We start from the raw sequence: 21918 nt of genomic DNA, 5'->3' as shown, positions 1-21918 counted from the left end.
ACCCTCAGTGAGGCACCCACGATGGGGCCTCAAACAAATCTTATCATGTGACATTTACATTGTTTCAAGTGACAATTCCTATTGACTTCGAAAACATTCACTCCCTAAGATCAACGCTTCCACTGGTCTAACCACTGGTCTAACCGGTGTTTTCTCTCATTCAGGGAAAACAGAAGCCAGGAGCTTATTTTTAGGACATTCACAGTACAGGTGATTAAAGTGACCTGCTATCCAAGAGTGGCAACAGTAAATGAACGTAATCTATTTAAAAAGCAGGGGATGGCTTTCCTTAACCATTATGCTGCTCTTCTATAAATTAGCTGCTTCTGGCTTTCAAAAGTCAACTTTCATCATCCCTCACCTGCATCTCAGAGCGTATGTAAGTGTAATTACATAAATAAGAAGTTGGTAAGATGTGGGAACTGGTGGACCCCAACAGCAAGTCAGTTCTATCCCTCTCCTACTCTGAGGAAAAATGCTCAGAACAGAAAACAGTTGCACCTGGCCCCACCGTCAGCTGGATGTGGGTTAGCTGCTGCTGGAATGGCGGTGACGCGGTGTAGTGCCAAAGCGTCTGACAGTGACAGAAGCATTACTTCTGAGTAGAGCTAAAATCAGATTTGCAACTTCATCCAAATTCCCTTTTAACTGTATTAGGTGTATACATTCACAGAAGAGCAAGGCGTAACCAACCAACCACGAAGCACCAGTTCTAGAACAGGAAAGCAGCACACCCCCATGGTAGAGTGGCTCCAGCAGTGGCAGGCCCCCAGTGCTGCCAGCTCGAGGCAGCGTGACCACCTGCCCATGTGCCGGACAGAGACGGCCTCCTGGGAGTGTACACCCAGTCTGGGCCATCCCGGGGTCTGCCTATGGGGAAAAGAGTGGCCCAAGCTCCAGGGCAGGTGCTGTCTTGGGGAACAGATACAGGAGGAAATGCTGGCCGGTGGCCAGGCCACTGCCCCAGATGACGTCGTTTCTGCTGGGTCTGGCCATTGGTTTATACTGGAAACGAGTTGTTTGTGGTGAAGCCCGGTAGGAACCAGGCAGGCCGGTGCGCTCAGGGACCAGCAACAATCTAATTGGCTAACTTCCCAATAAGCATGAAACTGGGGGCCTTGCCACACGGCAAGGTGGGCCGTGGTGCTGTGGCATCGCTGGCCACTGGGTGGCACTGGTGGGCCTTGGTGGGGACAGGAGGAAACGGGAGTGGAAGCTGTGTTACTCCGAGCAGCCAGTGCTGTGCAGCAGGACGAGGAGCCAGCGCCGGGCAGGAGCCCGAGTCGCACAGCATCGCGCGGCCCCCGCCCAGTGACAGCCGTTGTCGGGGTGGCCCCTCACAGGGACCAGTGAGAAACCCTGAGGGACGGTCACTGCTTTATACCTTTTGTCCTGCCCCAAAGAGGTGCCAATTTACCCTAAAAATCCCCAGATATGAGGCTTTCAGTCACACTGACACGGTGGGGGGCAGGAGGAGAGACACTACTCAGAATGATTGGCTGTAAACGCCAAAGAAATCAAAGAGCTTCTTATGTGACCAGGCGCCAAGCAAGCCCACGTGGTGCAGGTCGGAACGTCCCCTCCCCCCCCATTCCCACAGGGCCCCAGATCCACCCAGGCTCAGTGGTGAGGCCGAGGCAAGGCAGCTACCGCCACAAGGCCCGGGTAACGTAACGGGACCAGCCAAGGCTCAGAGGACACAGTGGAGCAGCAGGGGCTGGGGGGAGTGGGCTCTGCTCACGGTGACATCAGCTCTATTTTCAGCTCAGCCTGACACGTGTACGAAGACGTTTCTCATTTCGACTTTGTTTCTTGGCTGTCAAGACGTTTCCTAGTGTGAAAATTCAAGTAGCAAGAGAGAACATTCTGCTTTTGTGCCTTTGCTTAAATATTCTGCAGTGCATTATTCCTGGAGAATTAAAAGTTGTGCTTACACAGAAACAGAGAGACTCCCCACTGAAGACTTGGGAGGCCTGATCGCCATCTCTGGGGCCCTCGCGCCAGCTGCTCTCCATCGCTAGGGGTCTGTATGTGGGTCCACAGCCAAACTGCCACGATCTGGGGCTACACAAAGCTTGTCCAGATTGACTTTTTTCTTACTGATGTGCAGTATCTGAGCGACTTACACCTCAAGAGAGGTGCAGAGAACTGGCCATAACAAGCTTGCAAAAAAACCAAGTACACCTCCGGAGGCAAATGGACCCTTCCTTGTTTTCAGAGTTTCACAGATTTTGAAAACCAAAACCCAATTCATGTTGGACTGGTAATATATGAAAAAAAATGGTCACATCATCCCTCAGCATGAACCACGAGAAGGAAACGGGGCCGAGGCTGTGTGTGAGGCAGGCGTTCCACTCTCCTGTCTACGCCAACTGGACTGGTGGGGACTGGCCGCCAGACCTGAGACTCAGCTGGAAGTAGAGCTGCTGCTTTCCCTCACTTCCAAAACCCGCCAACAGGCACTTTCACCACTTTGACAAGGCTCAACTTTAACCGTTATCTGTGCCTGCATCACCTGCTACTTCAAGCAACATGATGGGGCCGGGGGCGTGGTGAGACTCTGGGGCACATAGCCCGCGGCACCTGCTGACCCCGGCGGGTTAAGCGGCCGTTACCTTTGTGCTCGTCTCGCTGACGCCTCCAGGTGCATGGCAACGCCCCGACCTTCGTTGACAGAAATCAAAGTGGAAACCCTTCTTATCGATCTTCCAGGTTTACTTCTTTAACTTTCAGAAGGTAAGACTATGACTACGTGCACAGTGACGTGCAACACGCAAAAAATCAAAAACATTACTTCACAGCTTCAAATATGCCTGAGACTCCTACACCGTGTGGGAGGGTTTACAGCTGCATCTTCAAAAGAACCCTCGGGACTCGATGCCACCTAAGGGACTCTGCCGCGGGACCGTCTGTGAACAGTGCCACAGGAGATGCAGAGCCCCAGAGGCCACATGAAGGCCAAAGGGCAGGTGAGGTGAGCAGGACCACTCCTGCTAGAAACTTCTACCCACCCCCACCCCCGCTAAAGCACAAGAACTAAGGGGGGCAGCCAGGACACATCTGAGGGTCTCTGTCAGAAAAAGTACATGTACATGCGAAACCTCCCCTGCACTGATTTTCTGAAGTTGGCTATTAAAAAAAAAAAACTGTAAAAAGTAAAACACTTAAAAATACGAGAGAATGTCAATGACCAAGAAAATTCCAGCTATTTGGATAACTTTAAAAACAGCTGTCAAGGTAAATCCTTATCAGGACAAGTTTTGGTTCTCTCTCCAAATGGGGGGAGGAGATTGGTGAGATGTACAAGGCTGCTTTGTCCCCACCCACATTTTTTTGCCACTGAAGATCTGGAAGACACAGATAAAAACAGCTCGTGCAGCTGATAAAACATGCCTCTCCCACCGTTCCATTTCTACCAAACACCCCTGGGTCCCAGGCACCCCATCCCCCCCCCATCTATCTCACCGTGGGGACTTGTCTTCTCTTACTACCTGTGAAGCGTGCTCCCGGAACCCACACCAATCCCTGTGAAACCCGCGTCCCCAGATCCACTTCGCCATAGCACGGGGACCGGACATGTGGCACACGGGGACCACGGGGCAACGCTCGCATCCGGGCAGGATGCTAACACATCACTGGACCTGGGTGCACAGGTGCTGCAAGGGGTCCCCATTTCAATTCTCAAAGCTACATGAAACTGCAGAAATCTGATTTTCCAGTCAAAATTTGTTCAGGTCCCCAGAGTTTTAAGTCATCTCAGGGCCATTTAGGGAGCCCCAAACATGGGGAAATGTGCCTATGCCTATCACAATTCCACTTCCAAACCCTAACAAACCAGGGACACTTTCGAAGAACGTTTTCAGCCCTCTTCGTGCCTGTGCCTGGACAGTAATGAGAGGCGACGGAGAGGAAATGAAGAGGAACCATGAGGAGGAGTAAGAAACACAGTGACCTGGGGGGAAAGAAAATGGCAATCGTTTCCATGAGTTACACTGGTTTTGTTCTCAGAAACTCTGAAAAATTATAAAAAAAAAACTCATCAGAGAACAAGTACGTGTTAATCCCACCACCCCGAGGACCTGAAGATCTACTGACTGTCCCATGAGAGAAGCAGGTCAGAGCCTCTGTGTAGCAAGGTCTTGCCCGTGACGCTCATGAAGGGCTGCCCTGAACCCACAACCCAAGGCCAGCGCCAATGGCCTGGGAGAAGGGGGTGGGGGGCAGAGCACCTCCAGGGGCAGCACATTGGCTGCCCAAGGATCTACCCAAGATTTGACCTGAATCCAGGTCAACATGGAAAACGCCCCCTTCCTAAGAGCTGTCCTGGCATCACCTGCACCCAGAAACATATCACGCTCTGCAGCCAGGGAGGCAGGTGGGGGCCCTGGTGGGGATGCAGGGTTCTGCTGAGTGTATGCGAGGGGCCCCCTCCCATTGTGCCTGTGTGTGGGGACCCGGGGAAGGTCCACAGCCACTGCCACTGTCAAGTAATGGTTTGGGGAAGAGGCAGAGGCACAGCTGCTACTCACCGAGGCTGAAGTCGGGTGTTTACCAGCGACCTTTTACACTCCTCCCAATCATCTTTTGGGAAGATGACATTTCTGGGATAACAAAAAATGATCAGAAGCAACTAGCTCAAAACCATGTCCCTTATGCAGGCTAGAAGCTGTGGCTATCCATCCACGTAGTTCTGAGACGTAAATGTGCTGGGAAGGTGATCAGTGAGGAGCTGATGTGCAGAGAGGGAGGGTGGGGCAGAGGGAAGAGAAACCCCCGCCTGTGAGCAGAGCCACCACCTCCTGGGGGCAAGTCTCCCCGCCCCTCCACCCCAGTCTTCCCTCAAAAACCAGGAAGTCAGAACTGGGGATAAGTAAGCACCCACCCCTCCCCCAAACCCCACCAACTTTCCTTTCTCACTGTGCGCCCTACATCTGACTCCACACTCGGAGCCTGGGGGCAGTCTCCCAATTCTGGTCAACAGAGATGGAAATTAACTGAATTGAAACCAATCACCCAGGGTTTTGTGGCTACACCTCGGTTTTCCTTTTATTCTGTCACGTGCCTATAACCAACTGAGAACATTTAGCACAGGATTCCAACGTGACTGCTCCCCACCCCTTCCCAGCTGGGCGATGCTTATATTTAGGTCCATTCGTAACCCCTGTAGAGGCGCTACTGTGTAGAGGTGCTAGAACTTGATGGGTATTTGCGACACGTTGTTAGCATGAAGTTCTTGGTTCAAACAACCTGAGGTGTATTGAGACTCATTTTAATACAGCAACTGGTTAACTCTATATTTAACCACTCACTCCAAAAATCCAAAAATAAATAAAATAGATAAATATGCATATATATATACACACACAGCATTGCTTTGCAGTTCACTTGCAACTCCATTTCTCAGGTCTTGGGTCATTTACATTCTCAAAATGCATCTAGTTATGCAGTTTTCTAGCCACACTACATCCATGAGGCCTTCCCTCAGGCCACTGGCCTAAACAGCCCGCTGAGAGGAGGAAGCAGCACGTGGCTATAATCCTGGGATTTGGGGCCATTTAACCTCTTGTGCTTTTAAAAAAAGTTGCAAGAGTATAAATAAAAGATAGCATAAATAAAAACTGAACACAAAATGACCTTAACCATAGAATAAGAATAAGATGTGCCCCAGAGCAATTTAAATTTCTAAAATTTAATTTTGGAGAATGAGCTGAAAAAAAGAAGAAAGAGAAAAGATTCAAGCTGCATGATCTCATCTGGGATTGCAAAGGTCTGTCTGAACTTGAAGCCTGGGGTGGGATGACCCAGCAGTGCACGCCAAGACTCCTGGTCTGGGTGCTGCTCAGAGTGGAGACACTGTGCTCACTTACCTTCAAGCACAGGAAGCAGGGTAAACGGCCTTCAAGACTGGCATGTGTGTTTATGTTGTGTGTAGTATGTGAATTGGACATAAAAAAAATTCCGGTTCCGTCAAAAATAATATAACTCCTGAAACTCATGCTTCAGTTGAAAATCAGCTACAACACTACTGTGCTAATAGTAATAGGTTCCCACAATATACAAGGAAGTGAGGGTCACGTGTGCTGGGAGCAGACTGTGTGGAAAGACCCCCGCGTGGAGAGCCCACGGCGGTGACGGCGCTGTGGTGAACATCTGGATGACGGCGGACCTTGAGTGCCAGGCAGCGCGCCCCCTTGTCACATTCTGCTGAAGATACTACACATACTTACCAGAGACTGATAGTAAAGAAAAGCGATTAAAGACATCAATCGTCAGAGGTGAGACATTCAGCAACGGGTCTCGTACAGCTTTTTGGAAACACTGACAAGAAGTCCCGACAGACTAAGGATGGGCACGCGGGGCTCAGGAGGCCTCCTGGACTTGGGCAAGGGCTTTGATCTCTGCAGGTGCAGCAGAAAACACGGCTAGAACTCCTAGCTCTGGACAGGCCCGAGTGCACGGCCGTCCAGAAAGACCGGGAAGGGTCCAGAGCTCCCCCCGGGTGATACATACATTTATACAACAGTGGCGGCCAGGGGGCAGCAGTCTTTTCTGGCTTTACTGCATTGTAATTGTGGTCGCTGGCCCAGGACGGCGTGCTGCTCTCACAGGGCGGCTCCTTAGCGAGGACCTCACTCCTTGGAGGGACCAGTGCCACCTTCTTCGCTGCGTTCTCCTTCTTGTCTGGAGCCAGTCTCTTGTGCACAGAAGAGATTTTAATGCCTGCCTGGATAATCAGTAAAGCCCCAATCATTAATGAGGTCAGAAATTAACCTTTGCTCATTTCACTCTGCAGTGAGGGTCACGACTCAATCAGCTCCTGGGCCATCCTAAGCCCAATACACTGCATCTGCTCAGCAGCGGGCTGGCTACTCCCCCACATCCAGCAGGCCCGCATCAACATCCGAGCGATGAGAAGGTCCCTGACAGAATAACCCGTCATCCTAGCATCCTGATGAGGTGCTAGGCCACCAGGATAACCGAGGGGCCGTGGAGTGAGGCAGTGAAGCAAGGCGGAGAGCACGGCTGGCCGGGGCCCTGTGTGAGAACGCGCCCAAATAACACTGACAGGCAGGAGCTGCAGACACAACAGCACGTGGAGAAAGGACAGGCGTCCAAACAACATCCCTGTACCCCACCAGGAACTCAGTGCGGCACCCCCAGAACCCACTTGCCACCCCGCTGCCTGCGCGTCAACTCCCCACACAGACTCCAACGGGGACCGCTCTCCTCCCGGCGGGGCTGGTGTGTGGGTGGAGAGCTATTCCATGCAGCAGCCGGTTCCCACGTTTCTATCAGTTAATCCCTCGGCTAGAGGCGGAGAAGGAAAACATGAGAACACGTGCCTATTTGTAATGCTGACGAGAACACTCGTGGGCAAGGCGGAGGGCAGTGCAAAGGCGCCTGCATCCTGTCTGGGCCTGTGTGCCCTACACTCTCCAAACCAACCCACCGAGCCCGTAACCTCCAGACGCTTTTGGTTTCAACTACACAAATGGTTGGCCTCCGTCAACTCACCTGAACGCTACATTTCTGAAGAATGATTTTTTCCGGCTTTGTCTTGGGTTTCTCTTTAGGTTTTGGTTTCTGCTCTTTCCCTGCGCTCAGGAAGCGCATGGTGGCCGCGGCGTGTTTCAGGATACAGTCGCTGCTGCAGTAGACAGAGTCGGGCTGCGCCACGCTCGAGCACCCGGGGCCAATGCACCTGGCGGCACCAGGCGCCTCTACGACCTGCAGGATCAGACGCGGCTTCAGTGCTCGCCCGCTTTGGTGGCTGTGGCACTTCGTAACACAACTATTCACGGTACCGAGATTACTGCTTTTAATCATGTATGAAGAAATTATGAATAAAGATGTACCTCTGTTTATTCAAAACACACAAATCCACCTCCCCTGAGTAAGGCCCTCAAGTTCTTAACTGCCCTTCATGCCACGCATGAAGGGCAGAACTCTAAGGGGACCCCGGCACTCATGCTGCATACTTCTGAACACAATGGGATTTCACACCACAAGTAGGTTCCCTTATCGGGCAAATGGGCAGGGATTTTACCAACGAAATTAAGATCCCAAGTGAGAGGATTGTGAGTTAGTCCAAAGGGTCCAACTCCATCAACTGAAAACCCTTAAAAGAGGAACTGAGCCTCCAGAAGAGAAAGGATTCCACTGCTGCCTCTGCTGAGAGGGCGCCCAGGCCTAGGCTCGGCGGGCAAGGTTGTGAGACGACACCCAAGACACCCAATTAAACGTGGGTCTCAGAAAACAACATAACTTTTTGGTGTCACCATGCCACAAAAATTGCCCGGGACATATTTTACCTGCTAAATCAAGTCAGAGCTTTTGGAAGTGGATCTTTCCCCAGCCGAGCCTCTGATGAGACCTCAGCCCCCACCGACACCTGGAGGGCAATCTTGTAAGACCCAGAGCAGAGGGGGCCCGGCTAAGCCAGGCCTGGACTTCTGAGCTAATAAATGTGTGTTGTTTAAGCCGCTAAACAAGTCTGTGGCTGCCTGCCGTGCAGTAGGAGCCTGGCTCACAACAAGGGCTGAACACAGCTGTCCACGATCACTAGAACATGTTTTGATGGTCGAGACTAATAAGATACATGAACATACCCCTCAAATGTACTTGAGCAAAATCTTGTATCTCAAATTATGCACTTAATTGTTTTTTCTCCACAGAATCCAAGTTTTACTCAAAAAAATACTTTATGTGTAGTCTCAAACACATCAGCAATAACATGACGTTTCCTACTGACTTACATTTCCATTAATTCTTCTTCCTTACCAGTTATCATCATACTTCCACTCGATGCCTCCTCATACCCCCATGACAGGTAAAATATAAATGGTCCAGCCCTCGAGGCTACGTCAGTGCAAGGGGGAGACGGCGGGGAGCTATGACACGGCCACCGCAAAGTCGTCTGCATGCCCAACACTGGCTAGAGAATGGGCTGTGGGGGCGGCATGGGCCCCCAATTCAAGGAAGGCCTGGGGTGAAAACATGCTCTGAGTAGGACAATCCTGAGAGCCTGAGACAGCTCTCAAGATGCACGGAAACCATGACCAAGAATCACGGCCCTTGGGCAGGAGAAACGAGTGAACAGAGCTAGGGAAGGAGCATATAGAGCTGCACAAGCACTGGGGAGCGGGAGACCACCATAACAGAGGGCGTGCCAGCCGCAGCTGAACTGTCACCCTGGGGAGCCGTGCGGTCACCACCGCTGGCCTTGGCATCTTGCTGCAAGGCAGGGACAAGACCACTGGTTCTCTCAAGGCGGTGACGGGTAATATAGGTGCACACGTGCCCCTGTGACTCAAAAATAATTTTGTTTGTTCACATATGCACTTCAAACTCAGGATCCATTCATGAGAAAACTGAAGGGAAGACTTAAAAAAGTGAGTCCACTTATGGAAGATGTTAAGTCAGTAATAACAGCATAGGAGATAGATATGATTAACAAACATAGAGTAAGAATAGATAGGCCTGCCAGCCTGGAGCAGGTGCATGGACCTGGGAGCTCGCAGAGCCCAGCCCTGCGCACAATGCCACTCCTGGGAAAAGCTAACTTATCTCAGAAGACAAACGCTCCTGTCTTGATGTTTCTGCCAATGGCAGCTGAGGGCTCCACGGTCACCTCTACCGCTGACCTTGGGAGACAGGTACTTACGGGCTGGAATATCTTGAGTTTTTTCTTGCCACTTGGGTTTGCAGCTTTCTCAATTCTACCCTTAATTCCTTGGTCTTCACTCGATTTCTGCTCCACGGTTCCTATACTTGTACAGTCTGTGCCATCGGCGTCCGCAGGTCTCGACCTCGAGTCCTGCGTGCCTGTGGTCTCAGAGCTGGGCTCGTCCTGCACTTGCAGGATGGTGCAGTTTGGGCAGATGTAATCCTCCCCGTTCCTTTCCAAGAGCCTCCCTCGAGCCTCAGAAATGCCCACACAGTCGCCATGAAACCATTCTTCACATCGGTCACAGCAAATCATAAATCTGGAATGATAAAATAAAGAATGGATATTATTAGTATAGGAATGGAAAGTGAGAGACCAACTCAATTTTAAACACAAGTCAAATTTCAACCTTCTATTATGAAAAAAACAAAAATATTACAGAAACGTGGAGAGAATAGAATAAAGAGCATCCACGTGCCCTTCTCAATTTTACTAACATTCAATCAAATTTGCTTCATCTTTTCTTTGAGGGAAGCACTCTGCCCTTGACACCACAGTTCTCGTCCACAGAAGGGCAGCCACGCCTATACCCCCCCCCCACACCCCGAGCTGCCCCAATGTCCACACCACAGCCCAGTCTCAGCCGGTCTGGAGCAGCGTCACCCAGCGAGCTCTCTGGGACAGCAGATCCCCTCTGGTCCAGGCCGCCTTGTCCGTGGCTGGTGGGACCGAGGCAGCCAATGTCCCACGCCAGCCCTCACCTTGGTGGAGGGTGTGGCTCTTGGCAGTGCCCACCCACGCCGTTTTTGTTTTTGTTTTTGTTTTTGGACAATGACTTGTTCGTCTTTCCCAAGAGAACAAGTCCCTCATTCAGGCCACCCTGGGACTCTCTAAACTAAGACGAATGGAAAACGCTCTCTGGCACTTTCCACAGCTCGGACTCCCCCCAGAAGCCTGGGCAGCCACTCCATCCTCCCACGACCCACCTGTTATTATGAGGCTGGCGGCACAGGCAGTACAGGGCATTGGGGTCGTACACCTCACATTCGGGCTTGTGTCGGACTGCGTCTCCGGGTTCCTCTGCATTCCCCCCTGGGGCCGCCCTCCCTTCCAGTTGGCTCTCTCTGTCCATTTTTGCCGCCTGGGACGCAGCCCCCAGGTCGGCCTCCGGCTCCTGCGGGACGGGCAGCGAGCCCTCCACTGCATCGCCTGCCTCAACGTCCATGGTCTCCACCGGGTCCTCCTCCCGATGCTTCTTCCGCAGGCGGCTCTGGACGCCCTTGGGGGGCCTGTCCGTGGGCTCCTGCTCGCGCTTTCTCCGCAGGCGATTCTGGAGTTCTTTCAAAGTCAGCCCATCACTGTCGCTATCGGAGGTGTCATCCTCGTCGCCACGCCCTCTGGCCTTTGCCGAGGCGGCCTTTCGTTCCTTAGCACCCGTGGAGCCAGACCTGGGACCGCTCTTCCCATCCGAGGTGCTCTCCACGCTCCCCTCAGAGGCGCTCTCCGCATCTGTCACTGGACAGGACGCCGGCTCCGCCGAGTCCTCTAGGGACACGGGGGTGCCCCTCCGGCCCCGGCGCCGTACCGTGGTCAGGAACTCCTCCACCCGCTCGGTCCGCTTCGGCTGCCTTCCACTGCGACGCAGCGACGGGCTCTGCTGCTGCCGGGGCAGCGGGTCCAGGGCATCCATCTCCACATCCCCAGCGCCCTCGCGCTTGGCGATGGTGGTCCTCCGGAACCCCCACGTCTTCCTGAACTCTTTGCTGGTGGGCTTGATGGCCTTGGGCGCATCCTCACCACTCGGGTCACCCTTCTCGTCCATACCTAACGGGAAAATGCAATCAAACCACACCAGGAGTCAGCCAGGGCCGCGGTCCAGGACCAGGACAGGCACCCACCAGCCACGAGAGCGCACGAGAAGGGGCAACACCCACACGGAGGAAACCCAGACACAGTGAATCGCAACAATTCTCCACCTACAAAAACCGAAGGTGTTTCCTAAAGTGCGCTGAGAGGATTCAAGGGGGTTCTTGAAGAAAACTGTAACAGTTACGTATCTAATGTTCAGTAGACAAACACAGCTAGCAAACCAAATCTGTGAACTGGTCAACTGCTGAGGACGAGGATTTGTACAAGTGGTAGCAGGGAAAGAGGAAGCGAGCAGCAGTGCTGCCAGGACAGGACAGGGTGGCGGGTGCCTCGGGCTCTCCAGCACAGAGACGCGGGGCCCACCTGGCTCTGCCCGCAGAGCTCGGTGGACAGAGCGCTGTGCTGGCTCTGGGCCTACTGCTTGGAAGCCCCAAGCTGTGTGTGAGACGTCTGACCACGCTGCTGGAGGGATCACATGGAGATGGGGGATTCGGACCCTGAACCCTGCCCAGATTCCCGAGCCACGACTGTTGACACAAGATGGGCCCATTCAGCGCTGCGCGCAGGGTCTGCAGCAGCAGTCGATGGGGACGCTGAGAAAATACTGAGCCACACGGCACCTTTGGTGTGTATTTCTTCTCTCCTCTTTCTAACAGACTGTTTAAAGGGTCATGTTTGTGAAAACTTCACTCCTGTTTAAAATGAAAAAGCCTGAAAAAGATAGTATATACCTTGAGAATTTTTTCCCAAGCTGTGCAGGCTTCAATTACATTTAAATGCTAACGATGACTCAGGTTTTATGCCATGTTCCATCCCAGGGGAAGGACTAATACAGAATGAAAACCTTCAAACAGAAAATACACAAAATTAAACATCACACACAATTGAATTCTCTTTTTGGTTCCCACTAAGTATTGTCACCTCCCATTTCCGTGTCCAGGTCTGTAACTCCCCCACCCTGGGCCTAGGCCCACACTCTCCCAGGCCACTCGGAAGCTTGCAGGAGTAGCTGTGACATCAGCACCTGTGCCACCAAGGACCACGCCACTGTCCTGGTCACCCAAGGCTTTCTGCAGGAAGGACTCTCCTCTACAAAATACAGTTCTCACCAGAGAGAATATAAAACGTCATCGTAAATGCACTAAAAAACCACTCATGTGAAGATAAAGTAGTGCTCTGAATCAGATTCTTAACACACAATTAGACACTCTTCAAGAAATCTCGGGCTAAAGCTTAAACCATTTCAAACAAATACTAATGTTACATTAGTTTCTTTACATATAATGCCACTTTTGAAATAGAAAACATGACATCAAAACTTAAAATTGTGTTGCTGGCGTTTAACACTATTGCCACGTTACCTGCCCCACATGGAAGCTTGGGCGCTTCTTCCGACTTCCTAGAAACAACCAAAACCTGGCCGATGCAACTGCAGGGTCCAAGGGAAGCGCCAAGCCCCGCAACACTGCTGCTGTCGGTCACTATTCACAGATTACAATGCAGATTATCTCGAGACTGTGATCACGGAGTAAGCTCCTAAAAGAAAACAACAAAATAGTTTAAAGATTTAAAGCAACTATAACTAAAATCATGTTTAAGGGAAAAAAAGGCATGAAACTTTCCAAACAATCTCTTATTTGAATGTACATTACGTGACCCACAAAGACATTCAGCGAGTCGACAAAACAAAATCCACAAAACAAAGTCCCCTGCTTCCCTTAAGGACTTTTAAAGAAGGGAAGATACTTTGACTACACTCTGAAAGCAGGGGGCGGGCTGGACAGGCCTCGGCTGGCACACTGGTGGGGAGGAAGCTGGTGGGCAGAGGGCAGAGGCCTCAGTGGCAAGGAGAGTTTGAAAACTGATAATTGGTACCAGATGCTTTCCAATTACAATCTTACTTTTGAGATGGACCAAGGTCAATAAAAACCCAGAGACAAGAGAGAAAGGAACAAAACATGAAAACATGAACAAAAAAATTACACATGAAAAGTCATTATTTAGAAATTTTTTTTTTTTTTTTTTTGCGGTACGCGGGCCTCTCCCTGTTGTGGCCTCTCCCGTTGTGGAGCACAGGCTCCGGACGCGCAGGAGGCTCAGCGGCCATGGCTCACGGGCCCAGCCGCTCCGAGGCATGTGGGATCTTCCCGGACCGGGGCACGAACCCCTGTCCCCTGCATCGGCAGGCAGACTCTCAACCACTGCGCCACCAGGGAAGCCCTAGAAATCCTTTTTTTAAAAAAATCTATTTAATTTTTGGCTGCGTTGGTCTTTGCTGCTGCGCGTGGGTTTTCTCTAGTTGCAGCGAGCGGGGGTCTACTCTTCGTTGTGGTGCGTGGGCTTGTCATTGCGGTGGCTTCTCTTGTTGTGGAGCACAGGCTCTAGGCGCATGGCTTCAGTAGTTGTGGCATGCGGGCTCAGTAGTTGTGGCACGTGGGCTCAGTAGTTGTGGCTACTGAGTGGGCTCTAGAGCGCAGGCTCAGTAGTTGTTGCACATGGACTTAGTTGCTCCGCTGCATGTGGGATCTTAAGTTCCCTGACCAGGGATCGAACCCGTGTCCCCTGCCTTGGCAGGCGGATTCTTAACCACTGTGCCACCAAGGAAGCCCTAGAACACTATACCTATGTCATCCTTTTAGTTAAAAATCTAAGAGAGATTTCAGAGGACTAATGTTATGATTATTGAACATCACCGTGGTACAGCTCATCTACGTGTATTTACATATTTAAAGAACGTTTCTCCTCCTGTGCCCTCGTTCAATCACGATACCTAGTTTGCTCCACAAACGTGTCTCTGTTTCTAGGTAAGTCCTCGATGTTAACATTTTAACACATTTCGCATTCTAGACCCAGGACTCCCTGCCCGAACCTCACCTCTTCCTCACCTCACACCAACTGCCTCCCCTGTAACTGTGGTCTCCTTGGTGACCTCAGAGCAAACATTCCGTCCCACCTCCTTTTAAAGAGATAGCGACCATCTCACTCTGGTCACCCCCGCCCCCCCATGGCCACCACCTCTCTCACATGTGGTCAACCCATCTCAAAACGAGAAACTTCTCAGGAGAAACTGTTCACAACAGTGAACATTTATAAAAGCAAAGAAATTACGATGTTCTCAGGAATTAAAAAGTTTTTTAAATTTATGTTAATATGAATCCCCCCCCAAAAAAAACCCCATGCCTCTGGATTTGAGTTCTGAATAATCAGAAAAGGAAAATCCAGTTATTTCTGTTAAGTGGAATGAAGTACTTTATTCAGAATAGATCATATCATTGTAGATAATCTGGTTCATTTTGGTTCATTTTTTTTTTTGATTTTACATTTGCAAGATCACTTTCATAATTTCTTCCCAGAAATTCTAATGTAAAATTTCAGGTCATGAAACAAAAACAAACCCCTATGATGAAGGCAAAAGTTAAAAAAGAAAAATTGTGTTATGCTCCTAACACAACTTAAAATGTGGGTCCACACACAACAGCAGGTCACCAAACAGTGGTCACACCATACTAGTAACAACGTTTCCCCAGAGGAAAAGAACGGTGGGCGGGCATCCCTGAAACTGGGAAAAAGAAAACCTGGAGGCGAACATAATGCACTGAGATAGTTTTATATCTTTACATTTCTAAGTGCAAATGTCCTCTCAGCTGAAAACTGCTCCATTTCCTAAGCAGACCTACGAATACCAACATGAAACCTTAGGTTCCCCCAGACCACCCAAGGGCAGGAAGCAGCCCACCACCTCCCAGGCAGCTCTCCAACTTTTTGCTGTTGAGGTCCCTTTATACCCTTAAAAACTGAGGACCCCAAAGAGCGGTTGCTTATGTGGGATATGTATTTCCAAAATTAAACCTGAGAAAGGCTTTCAGAATTGTGGATGTTCCCTGATACCACATCAAACCTCGACAGGCCGCATTTACATGAAAAGTAGTTGTGACACGAATCTGCAACCACGTCCATGAATGCTCCACACCTTCCTGGGTCGTAACGCACTCTGAAAACATCTTTTGCCTGTGTGCACGGTGGCCAGCTGGACACATGCAGAGTCCACACGCTGGCACATTTCATTAGACAACATGAGACGCATCTGTTAACGTTAGCGCCCATCTCCTGAAATGTCTTTCATTACTGGGAAGCCATCAAGCTCAGGGTGGCAGATAGAAGCTTTTCAAAATGCTAACTTTCATTTAAAGCTGGAATTTTGTCATCAGTAACAAACATTGTCAGTTACTTTCCTCCAGTCTCACACTGTGCATCTTCGAGAAAATGCCTGCCACACACCACCTGGAAAAATGCAGTCCATCGGTGATGCTCTGCGGCCCCCGGCTGCAGGCCCCTCTGGCCCCTCAGGGGCGCTACCAGGAACCTCTGTGCCAGCAGTGCAAACGCCGACCCGGCAGGGCCGGCTCACGAGGCCGACTGTGACCCTGGACAGGGCTTCTGAGCTCTTAGCCTCCAAAGGGTTTCAAAACACACCGTTTCCGGTAGCTCAAGAACATGCTGGATACACGCCAAGCAGTCACACATATCCGCACTTCAGTGTCAGAGGAGAGGAAACATTTGCTTCCACAAAACTGTTCTAAAACCACCACTTCATTTTCCCTTCAGACTATCCAACCCTTGAAAAACGTTAAGCTGCCAGAAGTGATTTTCTGTAGAGCAAAACCAAAAATACGCTCCCCAAACGTGAGTGATGCCCAACTCTACAACCACGTAAATCTGAAGGCTCCACTTCTACAAAGCTCGTGACGGGTAAGTAACCGCCTCTTACCCATTTGAAGATGTTTAGTTCTATGGCCTGGAGACTAATTTCTCTGAGATACTTTAAAATATAATACATAACCACAATGAAGCTCCTATTTTCACAGCACAACAAACACAAGAAAACAGTTGCAGCTTCTCAAAAAGATAACACACAAGCGCACACCTGTCCTGCCCACCTAGCGGCAAAACAAGGTGGTCCTCCGAATCTCACACCCTCAAAACAATATTCAAAGCTAACAATTTTAATTTTGAAACAATTCTAACCTGCCGGTCACAATTTATATCCAATGCTACAACATAACCTCATTATTTCGGACTCTGCTAACTCAATTTATGGTTCTAACAGGCTGGGCCAAAGTTCACAGTTACTGATATTTCACGTTAAGAGTCTTCCGTCTCATGACGAATCCTTTGCTGGGGATGAGGAGGGACTGAGAAGATGCTGAAAGTTCTATGAAGTACTTAAAAACGCAAGATTTCCCAATTAAAGCCTCTTTCACAATTCCGTTTTTATTAATGGGATAGTCACTAACGAGGGCACGTCCGGGAATTTGAGAGGACACACGACATTCTGCCGACCTGGCAGCGCTCCCTCTCAGCGACCCCACGCTACCCCACGCTCATCCTGACTCGACTGCACAAGTGGCACTGCAGTCCTTTAGGTGGCCAATCCAAAGTATGCTGCTTTCCAAGTAACACTGTCATTATTAAAATTCCACTGAAGCAAAAGGACCCACAGCACGGTGAGCTTCTCAAGCAGTAACTACAGAGAGAAATCTAGGAACCACCTGCTGTTCAAAATTTCTTAGGTGTTTTTGCTTTACAGGTCTGTGCAGACAAAAAGTAAAACTTGTTGCTTAAAAGCTCGCCAGGACTGGTGCCTCGGCCAAGCTCTGGTGAGGCCGGGACCCCAGCTCCCCCATTGCGGGTGGGCAGTGGGCACTCTGGTTTCTCTCTATCCACTTCCTAGTGAAAACACAGGCTTGTGACCTCGGTGGGCAGCTCTCCAAAAGCGCTTCAGGAACAACCAGCAGAGCCACCTGAATGCGTCCAGGTTAAGGTGGAGGAAACGAGGCTCTCCCTGTTCTCTACGAAACCACTTGCTACCTTGGATGGACTCCTGCTGTGGTCTGCACAGTTTGTGCCCCCGGAGCCCTCCTGAATGGGATACCTGCCCTGGAAAAGAGGCCCCAGAGCTCACCTGGCCCTGCCACCGGGACCCAACTGCCCCGGCATCCTGACCTTGGGCCTCCCGCCTTCAGAGCTGCGAGCAATCCAAGTCCACTGTGCAAAAGCTCCCAGTCTGTGGTCCTTGCCACGGCAGCCCGAGGGGACTGAGGCAGCTCCCTCTTGTCTCTCAAGGAACAAGAAAACATGGCTTCAGACACTGGCAAGGGACTATCTGAATCCTACACCCTGGGGTTGGTGCCTGTAAGACAAGCCTCCTGCCAGGGTCTTAGGGCCCCTCTGAACTGCACAGGCTCTTGTCCTCACGGAGTCTGCAAGATGGGGCAGGTCTGGCTAAATATCCAGGACAACACTGGGATGGGCCCCCAAGAGGGAGCCTCCCCTCTCCTTCCCCAACCAAGACAGAGGGTGTGACTGTGAGGCGGGAGGGGGGGAGGGTCACAGACGGGACCCTGGGCACAGTAAGTCGCTCCCCAGGACAGTCAGCCCTGCTGGGCACCTCAGGGGCTGCTTCCTAGGGACCCTGATCCTCCAGCTCCGCCCCCCTAACTGCTCACCCTATCGCTTTCATATCCGCAATGGTCTGTCTGGGCCCCGAGTGCACCAGGGCTGGCTACTCCCTTCCAGCGCCCACGGGGGCACTGCTGCCAGATCCCCGTGTCACCCGTAGCACCCAGTGCAGGCCCGGCGCACCGTGTCTCACTGCAGCAAGAGCTGTTGGTAAGGATCCGGTGAGAGGCTGTGGGTGAGGACAGCCTACGATAAAGGCAAAATGCCACCCACCGTTCCCTCAGGCCGCAAGACCCTTGGGGCCTCCTCACCCAGAGCGCACCCCGGCTGTACTCTAGGGCTCTGGTTCCAGGCGGTCCACTTTGAGGGGGACGTGTGCACTGAACCCTCTTCTCTAGGGACCACAAACTAGCCAGATATTCCACGTTTTTCCCAAAAAGCAAGAACGTGGTTGAGGGCCCCCTGAAAACATTGCCTATCTTAAAAGTAACCCATTTCCCCAGGTGTTACAAGTTCAGAGTCAACTGCCTTTTTAAATTCCCATTTCTCAACAACAAGAGCATTTCTAACCATGACCCAGAGCAGAGGTTCTCAAAGTGTGGCCCCCGGGCCTTTCAGGAGGGCCCCCCCAAGGGCAAACTATTTGCACAACACTAAGGGCACGGATGTGGTGGTTTCTCAGAAGCCAAATGACAGAGATAGGACGAAGGAGACAAGAGAATCTGGCTACTGTCGCTTAAGCCAGACGTTCTGGAGAACTGCAAAACCCTAGGACAACACTACCTTTCTCATTAAATTGTTTTTGTTTTGGAACATAGTTCCCATAAAGTGTCATTTATGTTATTATTTTTAAGTAAGTAAATTTAAATGTCTCTCTTTTTTTTTTCTTTCTGCGGTACACGGGCCTCTCACTGTTGTGGCCTCTCCCGTTGTGGAGCACAGGCTCCGGACGCGCAGGCTCAGCGGCCATGGCTCACGGGCCCAGCCGCTCTGCGGCATGTGGGATCTTCCGGGACCGGGGCACGAACCCACGTCCCCTGCATCGGCAGGCGGACTCTCAACCACTGCGCCACCAGGGAAGCCCCTAAATGTCTCATTTTTAATGCCAAATATGGGAAATATCAATAGATACAACGTAAACAATAGCCCTCTGGGGTCCTTGTTAATTTTAGGTGTAAAGGGGTCAGTCTGAGAATGGCCACCACCACAGACTTGACACTACTGGCAACGTCAAGGGGCTGCTCTTGATGGGCCGTGACAGTGACGCTCCAGGAGGCTGCTCTCCCAGACCCTCCCCACCTCTCCTCGGATGAGAAGGCACCAATTACGAAACTGCAGCATTCAGAGGGACTGCCACCTAAGTCCAAAGAGAAAATGTTGGAGAAAAAAACCAAAGGCCTGCTGCTGCCTCACAAGTATCTGCTTCATGAGTGGAGCTGCATCTCATGCCACAGGCCAAGGGGCAAAAATAATGCTTGGAGACCTTGGAAATGCAGAAGTCAAGAATTAAACCGTATACTTGAGCTGGAATCTTCCTTTCTTTCTCTGAGATTAGAAGAGGCCAATGTCTAGCTTTGGGGGGCAGTGGGGAAGGTCCAAGCTTAAATAAAGCAGTTATTAAATAAAAACAGGATTTTCTGTACTGATTTTTACAGATCCATGCAGAGCTCAACTTGAGGCAGCTTCCTCAACTCCTGCCCACTGCCCGGGTGGGGAAAGTGCAGAAGAAAGCCACCTTACTACTAAAGACACAAATACTGTTTAAATTACAATCTAACAAACCTGAAGAGTCAATGGCTAGCACTGACCTAGCCCTGTGTCCATGGGGCACGGGGGGCATCTCAGGGGTACCACTCCTTGTGCCGGCTCAGCATCCCCAGTCCTGACCAAGGCAGCCACCAGTGTCCTCCTCTGCTGACCACAGCATGACCACACCCACACACTAACAAGTAGGGTAAGTCCTCTGATAAGCAGACAGGGGGCTGAGAGGCTCAAGGGGCAGCACCACGGAAGAAGGCAGGCTTCACACCAGGGTGTCCCTGCCTTCAACCCCAACTGCAAACCTAACAGCTAGGTGTGCTGCCCAGGGAAATGGGGACAACTGTGAAACTCCATCGTGTCAAGTGCCAGTCAGATTATGATAAATAGCCTGTGTCATTTATTAAAATGACAATGTCTGCTGGTGAGTAGTTGGGAAAACAGGCCCTCACAGGAGAATCTGCAAATGTCTACAAAGAGCCCCTTCCATGCTCGGCACAGAGCAGGCAGCACCTCTGTTCCACCCGGCCAGGTGGGACTGCTTCACTGTGATCTGCCAGGGATAACTAGGGAAGTGCAGGTGCGTTTATAAGGGCGCTCCCAGCATGCCTTTTTTTTTTTTTTTAAACTAAGGGACACAAACCAATGTCCATCACCAGGAGACCAGTTTGAGAAAAACCCAGAAACAGCCATGTGATGCAATTCTTTAAGACTGTAATTAAAGGATGATGAACTCTACAGCCCCTGCCATGGAAAGAGCCCCACACCCTTGAGCGAAGCTAGCAGGTAACAGTTCCCAGCACATCCTGACCCCCCCACCCCACCCCAACCAAGTTCACAAACACATCCACAGCTGTAACTGGGCTTCCAAATGGTGCCATTTCTGGGGTTTCTGCTTGCTTTCTATCCTTTCATATTTTATATCCTTTCTTTATATCCTAATTTTCTCTCTCTATAAACTTATTTTTGCAACCCAAACACCGTACAGCTATCTTTACATTGGGGAGGAAACCTCATTTACCTTCCTGTTGTAAAGGTGTATTAAATACCTCTGGAGTGTCTCTATCAGCATATGAAAAACAAAACCATAGCACCTAAGTTTGACACTCAAGAGAGAAACATCTGCTTTACAAATTACAAACAAGATAATCACACCTACTAAGTAGTTTTTACAATCATGGCTACAACAATTCTTATTAAAATGCGTACAATTACCTATTCAACTTCACATAACAACTTACCCTCAAAATTAGAGGTGACCTTTGAACAACGCAGGAACTGGACTCCCATCCAATTCCTGTGTTTAACTTGGCTTCCGTGTACCGCAGATTGTGTAGTACTGTAGTTACTACTGGAAAAAGTCCCTGCGTAAGTGTAACCAGACAGTTCAAACCCATGTTGTTCAAGGGTCAACCATACTACTCAAAAAATAAAATGAAGAGAACAGTATGGAGGTTCCTTAAAACACTAGAGCTGCCACATGATCCAGCAACCCCACTCCTGGGCATGTATCTGGAGAAAACTCTAATTTGAAAAGATACATGCACCGCAATGTTCACTGCAGCACTATTCACAATAGCCAAGACATGGAAGCAATCTAAATGTCCACTGATGGATGAAATGGATAAAGAAGATGTGGTGAATGTATACATCAAAACATTACCCAGCTATAAAAAAGAATGAAACGCCATTTGCAGCAACATAGATGGACCCAGAGATCATTATACTAAATGAAATCAGAGAAAGACTAATATATATCACTTATATGTGGAATCTAAAAAAATTTACATAAATGAACTTACTTATAACAAAACAGAAATAGACTCAGGCGTAGAAAACAAAGTTTATCCCACTGCCCGCATGCTCGGGCAGGGGGATAAAATAGAGTTTGGAATTAAAAAAAAAAAAAAAGGCCTAAGCAAGAGACTCCAGGAAGTGTGGGCACTTAAGATCAAGGGAGCTCAATGTAGACCGTTAGGCCTCCTCCTTCCCAAATAGTACATGTCCATTAACTGTTAATCACAGAGCCTTTGCAGTGGAATTAACACACATCATTTGATGCTGGCCCTAAAGAGAGTAACATTAGGTTTCCACTGTACCTGACGCCACCATTTAAATAAGAAAAAATGCAAAAGGGACTGTTTAAGGAACGTTTTTCTTAAAGG

General features: G+C 50.2%; 1 protein-coding gene across 2 annotated transcripts in view; it reads right to left on the bottom strand.

Annotated features, from left to right (window-relative positions):
- DIDO1 (death inducer-obliterator 1) overlaps positions 1-21918 on the bottom strand; it is a 51915-nt gene that overhangs the window by 19504 nt on the left and 10493 nt on the right. For both annotated transcript variants that reach the window (XM_079946440.1, XM_079946439.1), the window contains exons 2-7: positions 12898-13072; positions 12268-12380; positions 10654-11491; positions 9665-9986; positions 7516-7728; positions 6511-6724 (exon numbers count right to left, since the gene is read on the bottom strand). In XM_079946440.1, coding sequence (XP_079802566.1) covers positions 6511-6724; positions 7516-7728; positions 9665-9986; positions 10654-11489 — 1585 coding nt within the window. In that variant the 5' untranslated portion in view covers positions 11490-11491; positions 12268-12380; positions 12898-13072. The remainder of the gene's footprint in view (positions 1-6510; positions 6725-7515; positions 7729-9664; positions 9987-10653; positions 11492-12267; positions 12381-12897; positions 13073-21918) is intronic.

The sequence above is a fragment of the Stenella coeruleoalba genome (genome assembly GCF_951394435.1).
Source record: "Stenella coeruleoalba genome assembly, chromosome: 15".
NCBI classification, from domain to species: Eukaryota; Metazoa; Chordata; class Mammalia; order Artiodactyla; family Delphinidae; genus Stenella; species Stenella coeruleoalba.
This window is presented reverse-complemented; position numbering and strand designations above follow the sequence as displayed.